The 17230-nt window shown below is 34.1% G+C and overlaps 1 protein-coding gene across 1 annotated transcript in view; it reads left to right on the top strand.

Annotated features, from left to right (window-relative positions):
• The window catches only part of ASPH (aspartate beta-hydroxylase), a gene marked incomplete at its 5' end in the record, with an annotated part of 112746 nt that overhangs the window by 43199 nt on the left and 52317 nt on the right, over window positions 1-17230 (top strand). The window contains 10 exons of the mRNA XM_080609787.1: window positions 343-498; window positions 1725-1784; window positions 3349-3405; window positions 3909-3953; window positions 4841-4876; window positions 6360-6398; window positions 8125-8169; window positions 8325-8366; window positions 8959-9009; window positions 10003-10047. Of these exons, the coding sequence (XP_080465913.1) occupies window positions 343-498; window positions 1725-1784; window positions 3349-3405; window positions 3909-3953; window positions 4841-4876; window positions 6360-6398; window positions 8125-8169; window positions 8325-8366; window positions 8959-9009; window positions 10003-10047 (576 nt within the window). The remainder of the gene's footprint in view (window positions 1-342; window positions 499-1724; window positions 1785-3348; window positions 3406-3908; window positions 3954-4840; window positions 4877-6359; window positions 6399-8124; window positions 8170-8324; window positions 8367-8958; window positions 9010-10002; window positions 10048-17230) is intronic.

Raw genomic sequence — 17230 nt, 5'->3', positions numbered from 1 at the left:
AGAGAATACAGGAAGTTCAGTCACCAAATCCTAAAACTTTGACCTCTTCCCCAGGGGGGTAGCAGTAGCTCAAATCAGTCACTTGACAAAAACTTCTTCAAAATATTAGGTGGAGTGCAAGAGTAGGTAAGCAGAGATGGTTTTTACTGTGGGTGAAGAAGGCACTGGCAGGTCAGTGCAGATACTTTGGGTTTATACTGCTGGAAGGTGCAGACAAGTCATCTGTCCTCATTCACTTTGGAAACCAGTGAAAAACATGAAGGGTGTTCTAAAGACTGAATGTTTGCTGGTGATAGAATTTACCAGAGTATGTATTCTCTAACAATCTGTATGATTGATTAGGAGAGAGACATGAAGATGTAGATGAAAGCGTAATTGACCAAGTGAAGGAAGAAATACATGGTGAAACACTTGAAGCTACTACAACAGATGGCTTGCTCACAGAATTAGAGAATGAACTGCCAGAAGCATATGAGACACCAGATTCAGTTCAGAAAGGTACTTGAATGACTAAATATAATGAAAATTAAATTTTGTCAAAAATAAGAACAGACAAATGGAAATGTCTCACTAAAGATTTGATTAATAATTTCTGCTTGCAGAACCACAGCAAGTATTATTTAGAAAAATATTTTTAAAATCAGAATGCGATATTTTAATGCCTTGAGTTTCAGAATCCAGATAGCAGTAATTAAACAATACTATATAGTTATACTGGCTTTCAGCCAAACAAATTCTCTTCCCAGTAAGAGAGACTTCATATCTCTATGGAGTCTGCTTCTGGACTTCCTAGTTTATCAAACTAAATTTTAAGAGTTTATTAGCACAGCTTTTCATAGACACCTAGTCTCATTCTACTTCTGTCATGGCTTAGGCGACTCTAATGTAGCGCTCTAAGAGAATGTTATTCATGAACTATATTGTAAGTCCTGCTGAGAACATAACATTTTATAGGAAGATGCTCCTATCCTGCTGCTGTCGGGCACTGACAGTATGATACAAATTGTTTGTAATCAAAATATTAAAGAAGAATCATATGATCTAAATCCAACTTAGAAAAAAAAATGTTTCTGAATGCTTTTTTAAATGTACTACTGAAAATTTTACGTATATCTTAATACCTTTTTTTTTTTTTTGAAAAATCCATGTCATTGATCATCTAAAAGTTTTGATTGCTAGAAATACACTGGAAGTTTTTCTTTGCAACTGAAGTAATTAATTTCAGTTTATAATTTCAGTAATTAATTTCATTATATGTCCTTGTTGCTGTATCTCTCTTATTCATCCACAGTGCAAGTTAAAATAGGGGAATAGAGGAGAAATTAAAATTCCAATTATTTAAAATCTTCAAATTTACTAGTAGGAAGGCAGAGTGAATGTTCTACTTCCTTTACATTTATACAGAAATTTCTGTGGAGAGTCATTTTTTGAGCAAATGTGTGTAGTTTATGTGCGTATACATATTCTCAGTATCTTAGAATTATAGAATGGTTAGAGTTGGAAGGGACCTTAAAGATCATCTAGTTCCAGCCCCCTGCCATATATAAGAATAAAATATTTCAATCTGTATACATATCCTGTTGATGTTAGAAATTTTCTTAAAATTTCTGCTTAGATATTTAACTATACTTACATAATCTTATGTGATATTCTGTTATAGGATTTGCAGTATCATATATTGATTTAAAAATTTTAAATTTTGTAAATACCTCTTTCTTTCTTAGATGCTGATCTTTTGGAAGATGACCTTGGAGCAGTGGAGCCTGAACCATATGAAGCACCAGGTAAAATTTAGTTTTTCCAAACTTTGCAATATTGGTTTCCAGCCTAAATGAAGCAAATTATATGAGAAAGCAAAACAGAAAAGGTTAAACTGGTTTAGGAAAAGATTTTTTTTTTTTTTTTTTCTCCAAACAACTATTCTTGATTGTCTTGGATATTTTCACTTTGAATGAGATGACTGTAGCATATTTGCTATTGCAGATGATTCTTAAAAAGAATGGTGGCAGGTATGGAAATGGTCTTCATTGGTGCAAAAACTTCATTTTACTTTTCTGTGTGTTCCTGGCTGTTGTGTATGATTGGTATGTGTATAGGCAAGAGATCTGTGGTTGTACAGTCTAAGAAAGTGAGAATGAGATTTATTGCTTATATTACTATCTTCATACAGTCTACAATGCTAAGGGCATTCTAGCCTGTTATTTTTGGCATTAGAAACTTCTGTTCTCACATGGATCCTGTCAGCTTTCGGAAGCATCCAGTTTGTAACCTTTCCTTCAGGACCTTTCCTTTCTTTATTGCCAATTCTGCTATCAAAGAGTGAGTCAGCACCAAGGACTTCATTCTGAACTAGCTTTGCACTGTCTTTCTGCACACCTTAATTAATCTTTAAAGCTTTTTGGAATTTTGCCTGGACTAATCCAATTAGTTTATTCATCTTTGTATTGTGCTTGGTATCACATACAGTGGCATTAGTGTTTCCCATTATAAAGAAACATAAGGTGGATATTACAGTTTCCCTGCTGCCTGCCAAGTATTTTCTTCTGGATGTTAATAATGCTTGTTTATGGTACAGGCAGCCTCTTCCATTTACATTAGACATTGATTTCTGTTTGCTATAGGCTTCTTTGGCTTAATGTTAGTTCTGGACTTTACAGTCCTGTTTGATGTCAAATAAGGCAAAACTAATTTTGTTAGATGCATCTAAAACTACTTATCCCTGTCTTTGTGGGAGACTGCTGCTTTCCAGTTACCAATTTGAATCCAAGCTGCAATGGCTCCAAGTGAAGGAACAGTTACTTTAGCTTCAGTACCATGCGTTGTCGGATGTATCATACCGAGCATAACATCGCAAAGAATTGTAGTCACAGAGGAAAATAATCCACATATTCAGCTAGGCAACAACAACAAAAAAAAGATAAATTGCTCTATATCTGTCATGCCAGAAGTGACCATACGTATTTCTCAAGGTCTGATTTCTGGCTTTTGTCTTCTGTAGATCGTCACCAATAGGTCCTCCTCCTTCAGTAAAGAAGCTCCTTTAGAACTTTGAGGATAGGGGAAGATTGCATTTTTTTTATTCTTCTTAAAATAATTATTAAAAAATTGTGAGAGGCTAATGGTTTTTGTGGATCTAGTTTTCATACAGAGAGTAGAACAGATGACTAGAAGAGAGAGTGGCCCAACACCTTCCATTATATTGCCATGTGTCAAGTCGCAAGTGTTTGTAAGGTTTTGTCAGTTTTCAGCTAAGGAGCTACATTTAACTATTGATAGACACATTATGGATGCAAGTTAAAATAATTGATTTTATTTTAACAATACTTTTTTTTCATATTTAATTTACAGTTTCGTATGAATATAGTACGGATATGGAAAATACATTAAGTGATCCAGAAGCTCCAGGTTTGTAAATTTTTATGGCTTCAGGTGACAATGTAATGACTTATGCTTATATTTTTAAGCATGCTTTGAAGTGATATGTCATATTGACTGTTTCATCACAATTTTATTTTCAAACAATTTTTGTTAGTTTCAAATAAGCCTGATTTTCTTCTACTATGTTACCATTACATTTGTGAGCTCACCACTCCACAAGTCCTGTCCAGAAATACATAAATATCTTGTTCTGTCAGGAATGTTCCTGTCTAATCAATGAATTATTAAAGACCTACTTGTAAATACAGATACCATGGACCTTACTATACTGTGTGACTTATAGTGTAGCTTCTTGAAAGTGTTTTACAATCCAGCTGTCACTTTCAAGTAAACCACTGTAATAATAACACAGGACATTTAGTTCTGTTATTCTTGAGCTATATATGTGATCTTTTAAACTTCGCTTGTGCTGTTTAGTTCTTGCATGAAAATTTGATTGGAATATGAAATATTAAATATTTTTATTTAAGGTCACTCTGAGTTAATGCTAGAAGATGCTGTGGAGCATTATGCAGGTACACTCCAAAGTCTTATTTCTTTTTATTGACGTTTCATTGAATATGGTCCCCAAACCAAGAGAAACAAAAAACCAAACCAAGATTAAAAAAAAAAACAAACCAAACAACAACAAAAACCCCACCCACCAAACAAAAAAACCCTAAAAATATTAAAAAAACCCTAAAACCCCAAGCAAAGAAAACCAAACTTCTGGAGCTCATAGATAGCATCAGTTCCATAATGAGTTACTGCATCTGTGTTTCTATTTCCATTCTGAAAAAATACGAAGACCTACATGAATGCTACTGTAATGTCATACAAATGGGCAGAATTGTATTTTGAGGGTTAGATTTCCAGTTTGTAATTGAAATTGCATAGAAATGTTTCTGTGCGTAAAAAATAATTTGAATTTACCAGTGATGTTGAAGTTGGCATGATAAGTGTCAGGAAAAAGGTAGTATCTGAAGGGAAAGAAAAAAAAAGAAAAAGTTTGTAAAAAAAAAAAAAAAAAAAGAGTCATAACAGGAGGATTCTAAAATTGTAGAAGTTTTCTGTATATAGATACAATCTTACAGTATTATCATTCTGAATTCTAGGTAATTTGTAGATGAGTTCATGAACTGCTTAAGAAAAGCCTACTCATAGTGTTTTATCTTTTTTAAGTCTGTCTCATGATGCCAGAAAATGATTCAGTTCTTTCTACAAGATCTTTTAGAAATCTTCACCGTTGTTGAACTCTTAATAACTTTAATACAGTATAAAATACTATAGTTTTGATTATCATATTTGGTCTGAATAAACCATAGTTTATTATTTGTGTGTGTTTAATGTCTTAAAATTCAGTGAATTTTTACATTGATTTTTTGGGGGGGGGTTGTTTTGTTTTGTTTTTTTCTTTAAGCAGAAGATAGAGTGCACGGCAATTATAATGAAGACCATGGTAAGACAACTGCTATATTTAGTGAAAAGATAGTATCAAGTCTTTCATTAATGAAAGTGAAATTACTTCGTATTAAAATTTTCTATGCTGTCACATTACTTTGCAAGTTCTAAGTTAAGGTTTTACGTTTTTTTTTATGTTCAAATCCCCCGTGTATGTAAACAATTTGTAGCACTAAATCAAGTGTAGAGTATGTGTATAGGTTATATTACCACGTTCGTCCTCTTTTAACATACATAGACATGTCAAGTCTTCAACATAGAATGTTAGTAGTCTTGTTTATTTTCTATGTTTATGTAACCTGAGCTAAGGACAGAGATTCTTAACTTCAAAATATTTCAGACAGAAAACCTTCAGGTTTATTCTTTGCCATCAGGAAGGAAATTCTGACATCCACCTTTTGGTTAGAAGTCCAAATCCCGTTGTAGGACTTTGCGTGGCCCAAAGGTATATCTAAGCCCTTAGTGCAAGTTTTTCTCAGTCTACAGCAAAGAATTATTTGCCTCAGCTATGGTGACCTTGGTGAAATGAATCTGCTTCAGTAGGATGGAAAAGTGAAACAGACCTAGTTTTTTCCCTGGGCTAATCATTTACTCTCCTTTCCAGGAGATACTTATTTTACAATTGGTTCCTAATCAGGAATCACTTCTCTTGTTTCTCACACCTGTGTATGAATGAGAAGTGCAACTTCTAATCTTTACTTTTCATGCTTCTTCATATGTAGTGGTGACATGAACAGAGAACACTTACATGGTTACTGCCCTTAAGAAGAGTTACCTATACCTGCTTTAGTAGTAAGATGTTCATGGAGGTTCCCAAAGTAATTTGCATCAGTTTTTCATAGAATTAGTTCCAAAATCATTGCCTATTCTGTGGTTTCTTGTGGTGGTCCCACGCAATAGCAGTGAATCATTCTATTTTGTAATTCATACTTTTTTAGTTTTTAAAAAAATCTCATGTAAATAATTTTTTCATATGAGGGTTAGTACCTTTTGCAATAATGAAATTGTCCAAAACATTGGATGAACATTGAACATCTTTAGTTCTAAAATTCACAGTATTTATATTGAAAATTCAAACAGTTAATGGATAGCATTTGTCTATTTTCAGATATTAGCTGAAGTAAAATAATGCATATTCTTATTTCTTCAGAATTACAAAAATTAGACTGGCTCACTCAAAGATTAGGAGTGTGGGTGAATTTTATAACTGTACAGAATTATAATTTCTTTTTTTTTTCCATATTTCATCTATGTAGATAGAAATGCTTCAAATTTCAGCATTGTGTTCAAATTTGATATTTGGGTTTTGTATAGAATTTCTACTGCAATCTCCAGTAAGGGTTCATATATCTATTCAGGCCCCCAAACTAGAGAAAGTCTTTGAGAGCTTTGCGTTTAGCAGTAATGAAAGGGATGCTTAAAAAACAAATTTGTAGGATACTCTGCACAGTGACCACTCATAAATTTCCCTTTCCTTTCAGAACCAGAACATGAAGAGCAGACTGAGGCTCAAGATACAGGTATATGCATATATATAAATGTGTATATGTATGTGTATGTATATGTGTGTGGGGAGGGTGTGTGTTTATTCCCACATGCATTCATCATCTCTATGTATTTATATATATGGAGCACATTAGAAAAATCTTTGTTTCCTATGTAGTTAAAGTAGAAAAACCTCCTAAAGAAATGTTAGTGGAATATAAATTGGTTTTGAAGTCAGAGAGATATTTTAGTTGAGTTAGCATAAAAATCATTAGCATAATCCTGCTATTTATATATATATATATTGAAATATGTAGTCTGTGTGATCTTCAATCACGATATATTGCCAGTTATTCCAAAAGTTCATTACAGTCTGTGTAGACACAAAGTTAGGGTTTTAACTTATGAACTTAGACACCTTCTTTTAATATGCCTTTCTTAAGGACTCATCTCTAAGGTCTCAAATGAAACAAAGTTCATATGTGAGGCTTTTTATGGACATTTGGAACACAGTAGTTCTGCGTAGACACTCAACCTGCTGCCTGCCATGAGCTTTGCTCATAACCCTGTAACTGGTACTTAAGGTGATTCAAAATTTGCAGGCTGTCAATACTACGTCTGCTTTGATGCATACTTTTTGCTACTACCTTTGTGTAATAAGCAGAAGCAATTAAAAAATTTCTTGCCTGCAGTGCTCTCTCTGGGTCCTGTGTGCTTTGTGGTCTTGAAATATCAGCTCTTTTTTTAAAACAGTCTTGGAATCATAAAATCATGGGATAGTTAGGGTTGGAAAGGACCTTAAGATCATCTAGTTCCAAACCCCCTGTCATGGCCAGGGGCACCTCACACTAAACCATGTCACCCTAGGCTGTGTCTGACCTGGCCTTGAACACTGCCAGGGATGGAGCATTCACAACTTCCTTGGGCATCCCATTCCAGTGCCTCACCATCCTTACAGTAAAGAACTTCCTCCTTACATCCAATCTAAACTTCCCCTGTGTAAGTTTTAACCCTTTACCCCTTATCCTGTCACTCAGTCTCAGTCTTCTTAAACTGCTGATTGAAAAAGGTATGATTGTTTAGTTTAGAATGAAGTCAAGAAATTCTCTACTGTAAGTAAATTTTACATACCTGACAAAAATCTCTCTTTTCACCTTTGGACTCAGAAGTTTAAGAGGACAGTCAAATGAGTTAGAAGGTGCCATATTCACATAAAAATTAAAATGATTTTGTTTTTCCATAGAATCCATAACTTGAAGAGCTTGCTCATTGTCCTTCAGGAAGGAAAGTGGGACTTACAGGGAATTGTGTGTTTATTAAATAAAAGACAGCCTTTTAACGGGAAAGTTTATAGAGGGCTTTTTCTTTTTTTTATTGTTTTTAATGTGTAGCAGATGAAGTTGATGCTGTAAAAGGTAAAATTTGGAGTACTGATCATGCTTAGAAAGATGAAGTGTTTTCAAAATTTCAGGTTTTAAAGTTACTGTGTCTTAATACAAACATTTGTTCAGAAGGTACGATTTTGAAATATTTACCTAATGAATGCAGCAGTTCTTCAGTGAAACAGGGAAGGAAATTTTAAGAAGTAACTTGTTTGGGTTTTTTTCACCTCAGATTCATTGAAGATCCTGTTTGTTTATAGCAGTTTACTGTTCATAGTTAAACAAGCCTGTGTGCTAGCTCTGTTCTTCTGTGTTGTCTGTAAGTTTCATCAGTTGAGAGTTTGAATTCATTATTGCTCTGAATTGAACGTGTTCTTAGCTGTTGAGGACCTTCTGGAAGAGGTAAATGAAGCCGCAGAGCCCGGTATGTATTTTGTAATTGTTATCTTAAAGTTTTTTGATGAAACAATTTTGAAATAATTTTGAAACCTGTAAATATAAAAGCAAACAAACAAAAAAACACATTATGTAATTTTTCTTTTTTTTTTTTTTTCTTTCTTTTTATACTTTCTTTTACAGACAAAATATCAGAAGCTTTTGATATTGGTAAAGACCTGTCAGGTATGAGGTTTTAGTTTGTGGGGAAAAAAAAAAAAAAAAAATTCTTCCACTTATTCCTTAATAAAATTTTAAAAAAGCAAGCAGATGAAAAAGCAGAAAAATATGCTATATAGATTCACAGAATGGTTTGGGTTGGAAAGGACATTTAAAGATCATCTGGTCTAACTCCCTTGCCATGGGCAAGGACATCTTTCCCTAGACCTAGTTGCTCAGAGCCCCATCCAGCCTGACTTTGAACACTTCCAGGGATGGGGCAGGGATGGATGCTATATTTATTTAGGTTATCCGTTTGAAAAATGTGCACTAGGATAATTAAATGGGTGAAAAAAAAATACTGTTTCACACAACCAACAGTTTTAGCCAAAATCCCTTTTGGGTTTTGGGGTGTAATAGGAATGGATGTCAATAACAAAGAGGAGCTAAACTTATGGACATGAAATGCATTCAGTACCTTCTTTCTATTCTTATCGTAGTTAGGTGTTCTGCGGTTTAAGTCTTCATTTTTGTTTGATATTGTTTGGGTGGCTGGTGGGAAACAAAAACAAAACTGTAAACATACTGTGTGTAGCTTTCAACACTTTCTTTCTAACAGTAGAAAGTGAGCATGCAGAAGATCTTGTGGCCACTGAACCAGAGGCATCAGGTTTGTATATTATCTTTTGCATGAGTTTGTTACTAAAAAAAAAAAAAATTAATTTAGAGTAATAGGTGTGATAGAGCGGAAGTCTGTGCTGGAATAAAAATATTTTTATTGCAGTTATGATAAAAATACCGTAACTTTTCCTGCAGTTTCTTTTTTAAGGACAACCATAACTGTAGTGTTGGAATCCAAGATCTTGGGGTTTTTAACGATAAAATTTTAATGGCTTACTGACGAGCACACTTGTCAGTTTTAGAAGCTGAGAGTGCTCCCAGTTCAGAAAAACTTAACTTACATTGATTAAAATGGCCATATTGTATCGTATGAAACCAAAGATTTCTTTGCTGTGCTCTGTTTTCTACCAGCTAGTCAGTACTGCATACTCATGGAAGACAGTATATGTTAGAAATAAAATGCAATGTCTCTCCAGTTTTGAGCACTTAATTTATGGGCTTATGAAGTCAGAGAATATATTTTCCTCTCTTTGATTCTTATTAACTACAGCCAGCATCCTGGCTATAGTAAATACTTTTCTCTGACTCCCTCTATGCATGAACAGGGAGCTATGTTTGACTTTTATTTTATCAGCAGTAATGCCGCTCAGTGACATATGATATGTCTAATTTAACATACATATGGAAAGAAAGAACTGAATTTTGAAGTCAAATATTTCACAGTTACAGCTGAGGATATAATAAGTATATGAATATTTTCTAAGCCCTTACTGTGATATCATGTGAAACTGTGGGAGATTTGTGCTTCAAATTGTTTACTTTCAGAATTTTAAAGTATCTTGTTTGAAACTCATTGGCTTACTTAAATATTAATCTTTCCACTGGAAAAATTCAGCTGAGGAAAATTTGCATCCCACTTCTGCAAAAGTATTGCAGAGTAGTCTTGATAGGTCAGTGTTTTGAGCATAAGGGAGAAAGTGATCATTTTGTAAATATTTAGTGAATGTCCAGTTTGAATTGTTTGTATGCTTTTGACTTACAGAAGTTCCTGTTCAATCTGAGGATTATTCAAATGACAATTTAGTGGGTAAGTTTATCTTAAATGCTTGTTGTTTTCCCCAAAGAAATGTAGCTATAACTGTATAGAAAGTTTGTAAATAAATTACATCTTGGAAGGGAGTGGAAGAATATCAGTGTTGTCAGTTAAAGTTGCTTCCTGTTTTTGAGGCAATAGTTTTTGTCTTCTACTGGATAAATGCTGATGATAGTTCCAGGTTATATGGAAGCATTCCAAATGAAACTTCAGAAAGAGCTGGGTACTCTTGCTGCAGAGGGAAACAGAAAATTTTGGGTCTCAAAATATGTGTATATTTCCTTTCCAGAGTAACTGATCATGGGTGGTGATACTGTCACTTCTCTGTGTATCAGTCAGATCTGGTGGAGTCTGACTGTGGCACATTCTGTGGGCACTTACCCGGAAACAGGACTGTTTTGTCATGCCATCACATTTTTTTTGACATAACCGATTTTAAGAACAAGAACGCTTCCAGCTTTCCATCTGTGCCTTGACAGTAGTAAGCACATAGTTTACCAAACCATTTTTAGATTAGACAAATTACTTCTAAATTTGAAGACTATATTGCTACATTTCATCTGCTTTTTGGAGATAATAGTTGCAAGTTGCTAGTTCTTCAAAATAGAGCAGTTGTGTTGAGTGGAACACTGAATTCTATCTCTGGGCTGAGATATCACAGAAGCTGCAATCCAAGAGCCCTGACAAGTATATTTCTGTTTTGTTCTGATTAGCTTGAGCACCTTTCTGGCTTAGTCGATCTTTACAATATGCAGAAGCTCTTGTGTGGTGTGGTGCCAGGTAGTTCTGTGGGGTTGTGTTTTTTCTTGCAGGAAAGAAAACTTATATTTGGTTCTTGGGCATGCCAAAATAGCCAAAGAAGTGAAAAAACATAGGAGGCCTTTGTGTGTGCCCAGAACAGATTTGAGGCATGGTTTAATTCACGTTTTAATTTACATGCTAAACCTTAACTGAGGTGATTTGAAATGCTCATATCAATACATAACTGTGTTGCTGTGAGGTCTTTCTAACCTGTTTATTTTAACATGGTGTGTTGAAATGTTTGAAGCCATAGATGTTAATAGATGCACTGTCTAAAAAATGTTTTGTTTCATAATTAATAAGAAAAATTTTTAATCAAAGCTTATATTTAGCATGAGAGCAAGCAGTAGTTACCTATGACAGCAGAGGGAAAAAGTTCAGCAAAAGTAGTGTTCAGGTGATTTGTTGTGCTTTAAGTTGAAGTGTAGAAGAAGAAAAGATGTTTTTGGCAGAAAATGGTGCTGCTTAAAGTTAAAATAACAAAAAGTTCTTTACAGGACGATTGCAAAGTTTCAATAGTAGGTTGCTCTGTGCCGTGTCAGTTGTATTAATATGAGGATGTTGAGATGATCTCTTGACTTACATATACTATTTTAAAACTAAGTTCAGAATCCAGATGTCAACTTGAAATCTTTAATTTGTGGTTTTGTGGACCATGGTCCTATCGCTTCTTGTGCTACAATTTATGGCTCAGTCTTGCAGCAGTAAATGCATTTCCTACCTTCACCATAAAAGCTTCAGTGTATTGTACAGTAGTGGATAGTTTTCCAAATATTCCATTTAGATTCATAGAGTCATTTAGGCTGGAAAAGACCCCAAAGGTCATTCAGTCCAACCTTAAACCTAACGCTGCCAAGTCCACCAATAAACCATGTCCTTAAGCATTGTGTGTACATGTCTTTGAAATACCTCCAGACATGGTGACTCAACCAACTGCCACCTTACTACAACCTTCTTTTGGGTAGTTGTAGAAAGTGGTATGGCTTCCCCTGAGCCTCCTTTTCTCCAGGCTAAACAATCCCAGTTGCCTCAGTTGCTCCTTATAAGACTTGTGCTCTAGACCCTTCACCAGCTCCGTTGCCCTTCTCTGGACCTGCTTCAGCACTGAAATGTCTTTCCTGTAGTGAGGGGCCCAAAACTGAATACAGTGTTCAAGGTGCAGCCTCACCAGTGCAGAGTACAACAGGGCAGTCACTCCTTTAATTGTAGATGGACTTTCAAAAAAGATGGTGGAATTGAACCTAGTTATCCACTCTCCTTTTATTGCATTGTGATACAAAGAGAGTCCTTACTGTTTTCAGACACGATTAGAATAAAAAATAACTTGTATTACTCTGAAATAGTATATATTTCTCATCCTTTTGAAAGGTTTTTTTAGATTTAATTTTTTTTCTCTTTTCCCTTCATGGGGAAGACGTGAAAGAATCAATCACAGAGTCATAGAATGGTTTGGGTTGGCAGGGACCATGTAGATCATCTAGTTATAACTCCTCCTGCTATGGGCAGGGACATCTCTCATTAGATCAGGTTGCTCAAAGCCTCATTCAACCTGGCCTTGAACACTTCCAGGGATGGGACATCCGCAACTTCTCTGAGCAACCTGTTCTGATATCTTGCCACCCTCACAGTGAAGAATTTCTTCCTAATGTCATCTAAGTCTCCCCTTTATCAGCTTAAAGCCATTCCTCCTTGTTTTGTCATTAAATGCCCTTGTAAAAAAGTCCCTCTCCAGATTACTTGTAGGTCCCATTTTAGGTACTGGAAGGCTGCTATAAGGTCTCCCCTGAGCCTTCTCTTCTCCAGGCTGTTTATTCAGTTATTAAACACAAAATAACTACTAGATGCAGTACTGTGTACGTGATTCTTTGTTTAGCAAGTAGAAAACAAAAATCCTTTGGCACAAAATCTGCAACAGTGCACAAGAATACTGAAGAATCTTTAGTAATTTGTGTAGTTATGTGGGAACCACTTGAAGGCAGAATAGTTGTTTATCAGTTTATGTAAAAAGTTCATTGTTTTGACACATAAAGTAAAATTCAAATAGCATCTCTGAGAATTAAGAAAAGAAACAGGAGACATAATTAAACTACTAATCAGGAATAAAAATTTTACTACTATTATTATGTTTTCCTGCTACTAGTTGTTTACCTGCCTTTTTTTTGATGTGAAAAATTCAGTTTGAAGGCAACATTATTCTCACATTTTCCTCTTAGATTGCAAAATTCATATTTATTACTTTGGGGTTCTCACTATTATTTGTGATGGAGGATTCAGTTTGAGAGGTTTTTGTTAACAGAAGTCTTTTCTTTGTTCATGTGATTTCATTTCCCTGGTATTCAAAGCTAGTATTTCCTATTATGTCAGCAATAATAATATTAAAGTTCATTGTACTAGAGACAGTTGAGAACTCTCTTCTGAATGAAGAACACATTTGTATGCATATATATATATGCTTTTTGCATATATGAAAGGTTTATCTATATAATAAACATAACTTCAGGCAGCATAAAGGCTATTCAGAAATACCACTATAGAGTCCTTATTCTTCAGTAGTATAAATGCATGCAACTTAATTTGAAGCATGATGGCATCAGTTTTTATCAGGTTAGAAGCCACTGTTTGATTTTTGTCTGAAACGTAGGATCTTACTTGCTTTGAAAAGAGAACAGAAGATAGGATGAATTTAGTTGTGAGGAACGTTCTCATCCCCGGTAAAGAGATTGGGTATGGGACTTGAATATGCCAGAGTGCAATTGAAATTTTTTGCTGACTTCAGGGCATAGCACAAAATAAATACAGTAGGCAACTGCATCCTTGGGTATCTGTAGGTACTGATTTCCAATTCTGTAAGTTTACTTCTAAAACTATTACCAGTATTTCTTCTCAGCAGGAAGCTATTTGAACTAGTTATAGACTGTATTCTTCTAAACTAATGCACTTAAGTGGTATGAGAGGTCAGCTTGAAATATTTCCTATTTAAGATTTTTTGCTAATCCTGTTTTACACTGGCAGGGAGGATTATTTGCTGGAACTTTGGGTTATTTAGAACTTTGACCCTTCCTCATTCCCTGGCTCCTCTTTTCCCATTTTGATTGTCCTTGACATAAAAAATACCCCAGTGAGTTTAATGTATTTGTGCCATGGCCTAGATTTCCTTTACAAGGTGAATGAAGTGCCATATACTGAGAAAAAAAGTTACTACTTAGGTAAATATTTAAAAGTTTATATTTCCCACCTTACACAGCAACTTTGTGCATACTCATTATGATAGCTCCTAGAAATGGTAGCTTTTTCAAATTAAGTAGTCTGATACAAAGTTGCATTTTTAGCATTTAAGTTTAAGATTCTTTTTTTGTGGTTGTTTTAGAGTAAGTTGTGTTTTGGTTGGTCCTTTAATATAGATTTCCCCTTATTTTTTCAGATACTTAAAGCTTCAAAAGAAAAGTCCCTACATCAGGAGGACCAGCCCTAACCATACGCTACAAAAGGGGAGCAGATGGTTGTGATAGATCTTATAATGTAATTACCAAGCAGTTCAGGGTTTGGGGAATGAACACTAAGATACTGTAAATGGGTTTTAGCCAACTGTCATTTTAGTAAGGTTTTTTTAACACTTGGATGTTTAATTTACATTCCTGTCTGATTTCTCCCCTCTCCCCCTCCTTGGTCAAGTTTAGTGAATTCATTATTTTTCTTCTGTGTTTGTGATGGAGTTGCAACTTTGAGCTACATTTCAGATGTGCTGTTCAAGCAGTTGTTAATATTCTATTTATAATGCAGCAGCAAGTACATTTTTTTTTCAGATTTTAGTATATATCTTTTGTTGTGGATTCATACAGTATGTACAGAGCAGTTTGGTCACATGAGACATATAATATTATGAATTTTTAGATGTTTTATAACTGCTGATATAGCATACAGCCTAACTGCATTTTAGTGAAAACACAAATCAGGCGCACACTATGCTGTGAAGTTTGACTTGTATCTCTTTGCACTGATGTTATGTCAACAGTTACGCTACATGAATTTCAGGTATTTTTAAAATAGTCTAACAAGGTACAAAATGTGTGTGTTTTAATTCATGCTAGTAAAAGAGCAGTTTACTAAATTACTTTTTTCAGAAAACTTTTGTGTGTGAATTCGAACTTTTTATTTGTTCACATTTGATTTTTAAAGCAAAAATGTCTAGAAACTGCCTAATAGCTTGGTAGGGAATCTCTACATTGCAGTGAAACTGAGTTGCTGGAATCAGGTTGAATTCAGTTAAAATAATAAAAATAATAAGAAATAATGCTGAATTTAGTAAGCTTTATATACGGTGAATTATTTTAAGTCAAATTTGCTTTAATACGACTTGTAAATTTTATTTAAAAAAAAATTGAAAATTCATCCTTAAGAAAACAGGATATCAAAATTTAAGACCTAACATCATAAATGCTCTTGTAAATGGTACGTCTGATATTTAGACTTCAAGTGATATAGAATTTTAATATAACAGGTGTACTTTTTGCCTGTTCTGTGCTGCTGTTCCACAATTACAAAGATTTTGTTGTTGTTGTTGTTGGCATTTTGCATGTGTTCCTTTTTGGCTCAGGAATGGTTGCTATGATTTTAGGAAATTGCTAAGCCTGAAATGGGAGGTTAGAAGAAAAAAGATAAATTTTGAAGGATAAAATAAAAATCAATTTGGTAACCCTAACAGTGGTTGCCTTTTGGTTGACAGGGAAATTTTAAACTTGTGTAGTACTGTTTTGAAGTCAACTTTTTAGTTACTTACATTTATAATGAAAAGGGCATCATATATGCTTGCCTTCTTCTGTTTGGGATTTCAGTTAGACTCCACTTAAGTGAGTGGTACATCGATCAACTAACACAGATGTCCTGAAGTGATTTCTTTAGACTTTTCAGGAAAGCAATAATACTCTTAGACTGTGATGTGGTTTGGGATGGGGTATTCTAGTAAAATTACCTGTGATTGTGAATTGCAGAGCAATAATTTTTACAAAGCCATATTCTGTCAGGAAGCTTGGGAATAATTTTAGAATGGTATATGGAGGACTTTCTATATAACAGTGAGAGCCTGTTTGTAGAATTACGGGACTGTGAGAATATATTATGCTGTGATCAACTTCTAAGTATTTTGTAACTGGGTATTTGATTTTACGTGCTTCATGTTTACAAAAATATGCCAAGCTGAGCAAGGTCAAGTGAACTATTAAAAAATGTTTATTTAATCTGTTTTAATGTTTGGCTGCAATAAAACACAGAAGAATATATTTGTCTTTCTAGTGTCATTATTTTTTCTAAAATGTGGTAGATATTAATTATGGGGATAAATACTCGCCCCATCTACTAATGAACATTATTATTTTTCGAAGTAACAATTTGGAATGTTTAAAAATATGTTTGAAAGATATTATTTACAAGAGAAATAAATGTAGCAAGTAGAAGAAATTTTTATTTCTGGATGGTATTATGTGAAGGAAATGGGCATTTCTTTAAGGTTTGTGTCTTCAGTAATCGTGTTGTTTCTTCTTTTTGCAACCAGTTCGGCCTGAATTTTGCCCATGATATATAATTTCTATTTGTAACTAAAAAGGATGAGATATCAGTCTTTAACAGACACAAATGTGTGTGGGAAGTATGATATCTACCTTTCATAGAGAAATATTCTGGGTTATGGTCCAAAGTTTAAACCAGAAATCTAGCAAGGGCGTTATGTCTGTGCAGTTCTCTGGTTTAAAGCTAAAGTATTCCCTGACCTTTTCAATTTTCAAACACCTCCATATTTTATGATGAAATGCTGCTGAATAAAGAACTGTAGCTCAAGAAAGATAAAAAGATTACATCTTTACATTTTCACATTGCTTCTTGCTATATCTGACTGAATCTGTGAAATTGGATTCAGTTGGTTTTTTGAAAATTACAGGAAGAAATACTAATAAGGAAAGCAAATTTTAATAAAATGCTAAAGTTTAATTTTAATATTGAAAATTTAAGTGGCTTTCCCATTCTTAGTAATAGAAAAGGTATCATATCATGACCCTATTCTTTCTAAGAAGTAAATTGATAAGGTTAAATATAGGAAAGAGGCTGGAAAACATCATATTTTTACTGAATATCATTATGTAATTTTGAATTTCAAAAATTATGTACATTTAAATAACAAATTGTATTGTACACTTACACTGTTGATTTGGTTTCTTGCTACAAGGTCTGAAACTATTTTTAGTTGGCTAATCGTTTGGGTCATGGTTATGCAGTCACAAATATTTATAGACATATTGTTATATGAAAGATAAATTTATTCTTTATAGTAGAAACTTTCTTAGGAATACCTGGTGCATACGTTACACAGTGATAGCAGTCCTAGACT

Source organism: Psittacula echo, assembly GCF_963264785.1.
Source record: "Psittacula echo genome assembly, chromosome: 2".
Classification (NCBI taxonomy): Eukaryota; Metazoa; Chordata; class Aves; order Psittaciformes; family Psittacidae; genus Psittacula; species Psittacula echo.
Note: the sequence above shows the minus strand (reverse complement) of the source record. Positions and strands in the feature narration are given on the sequence as shown.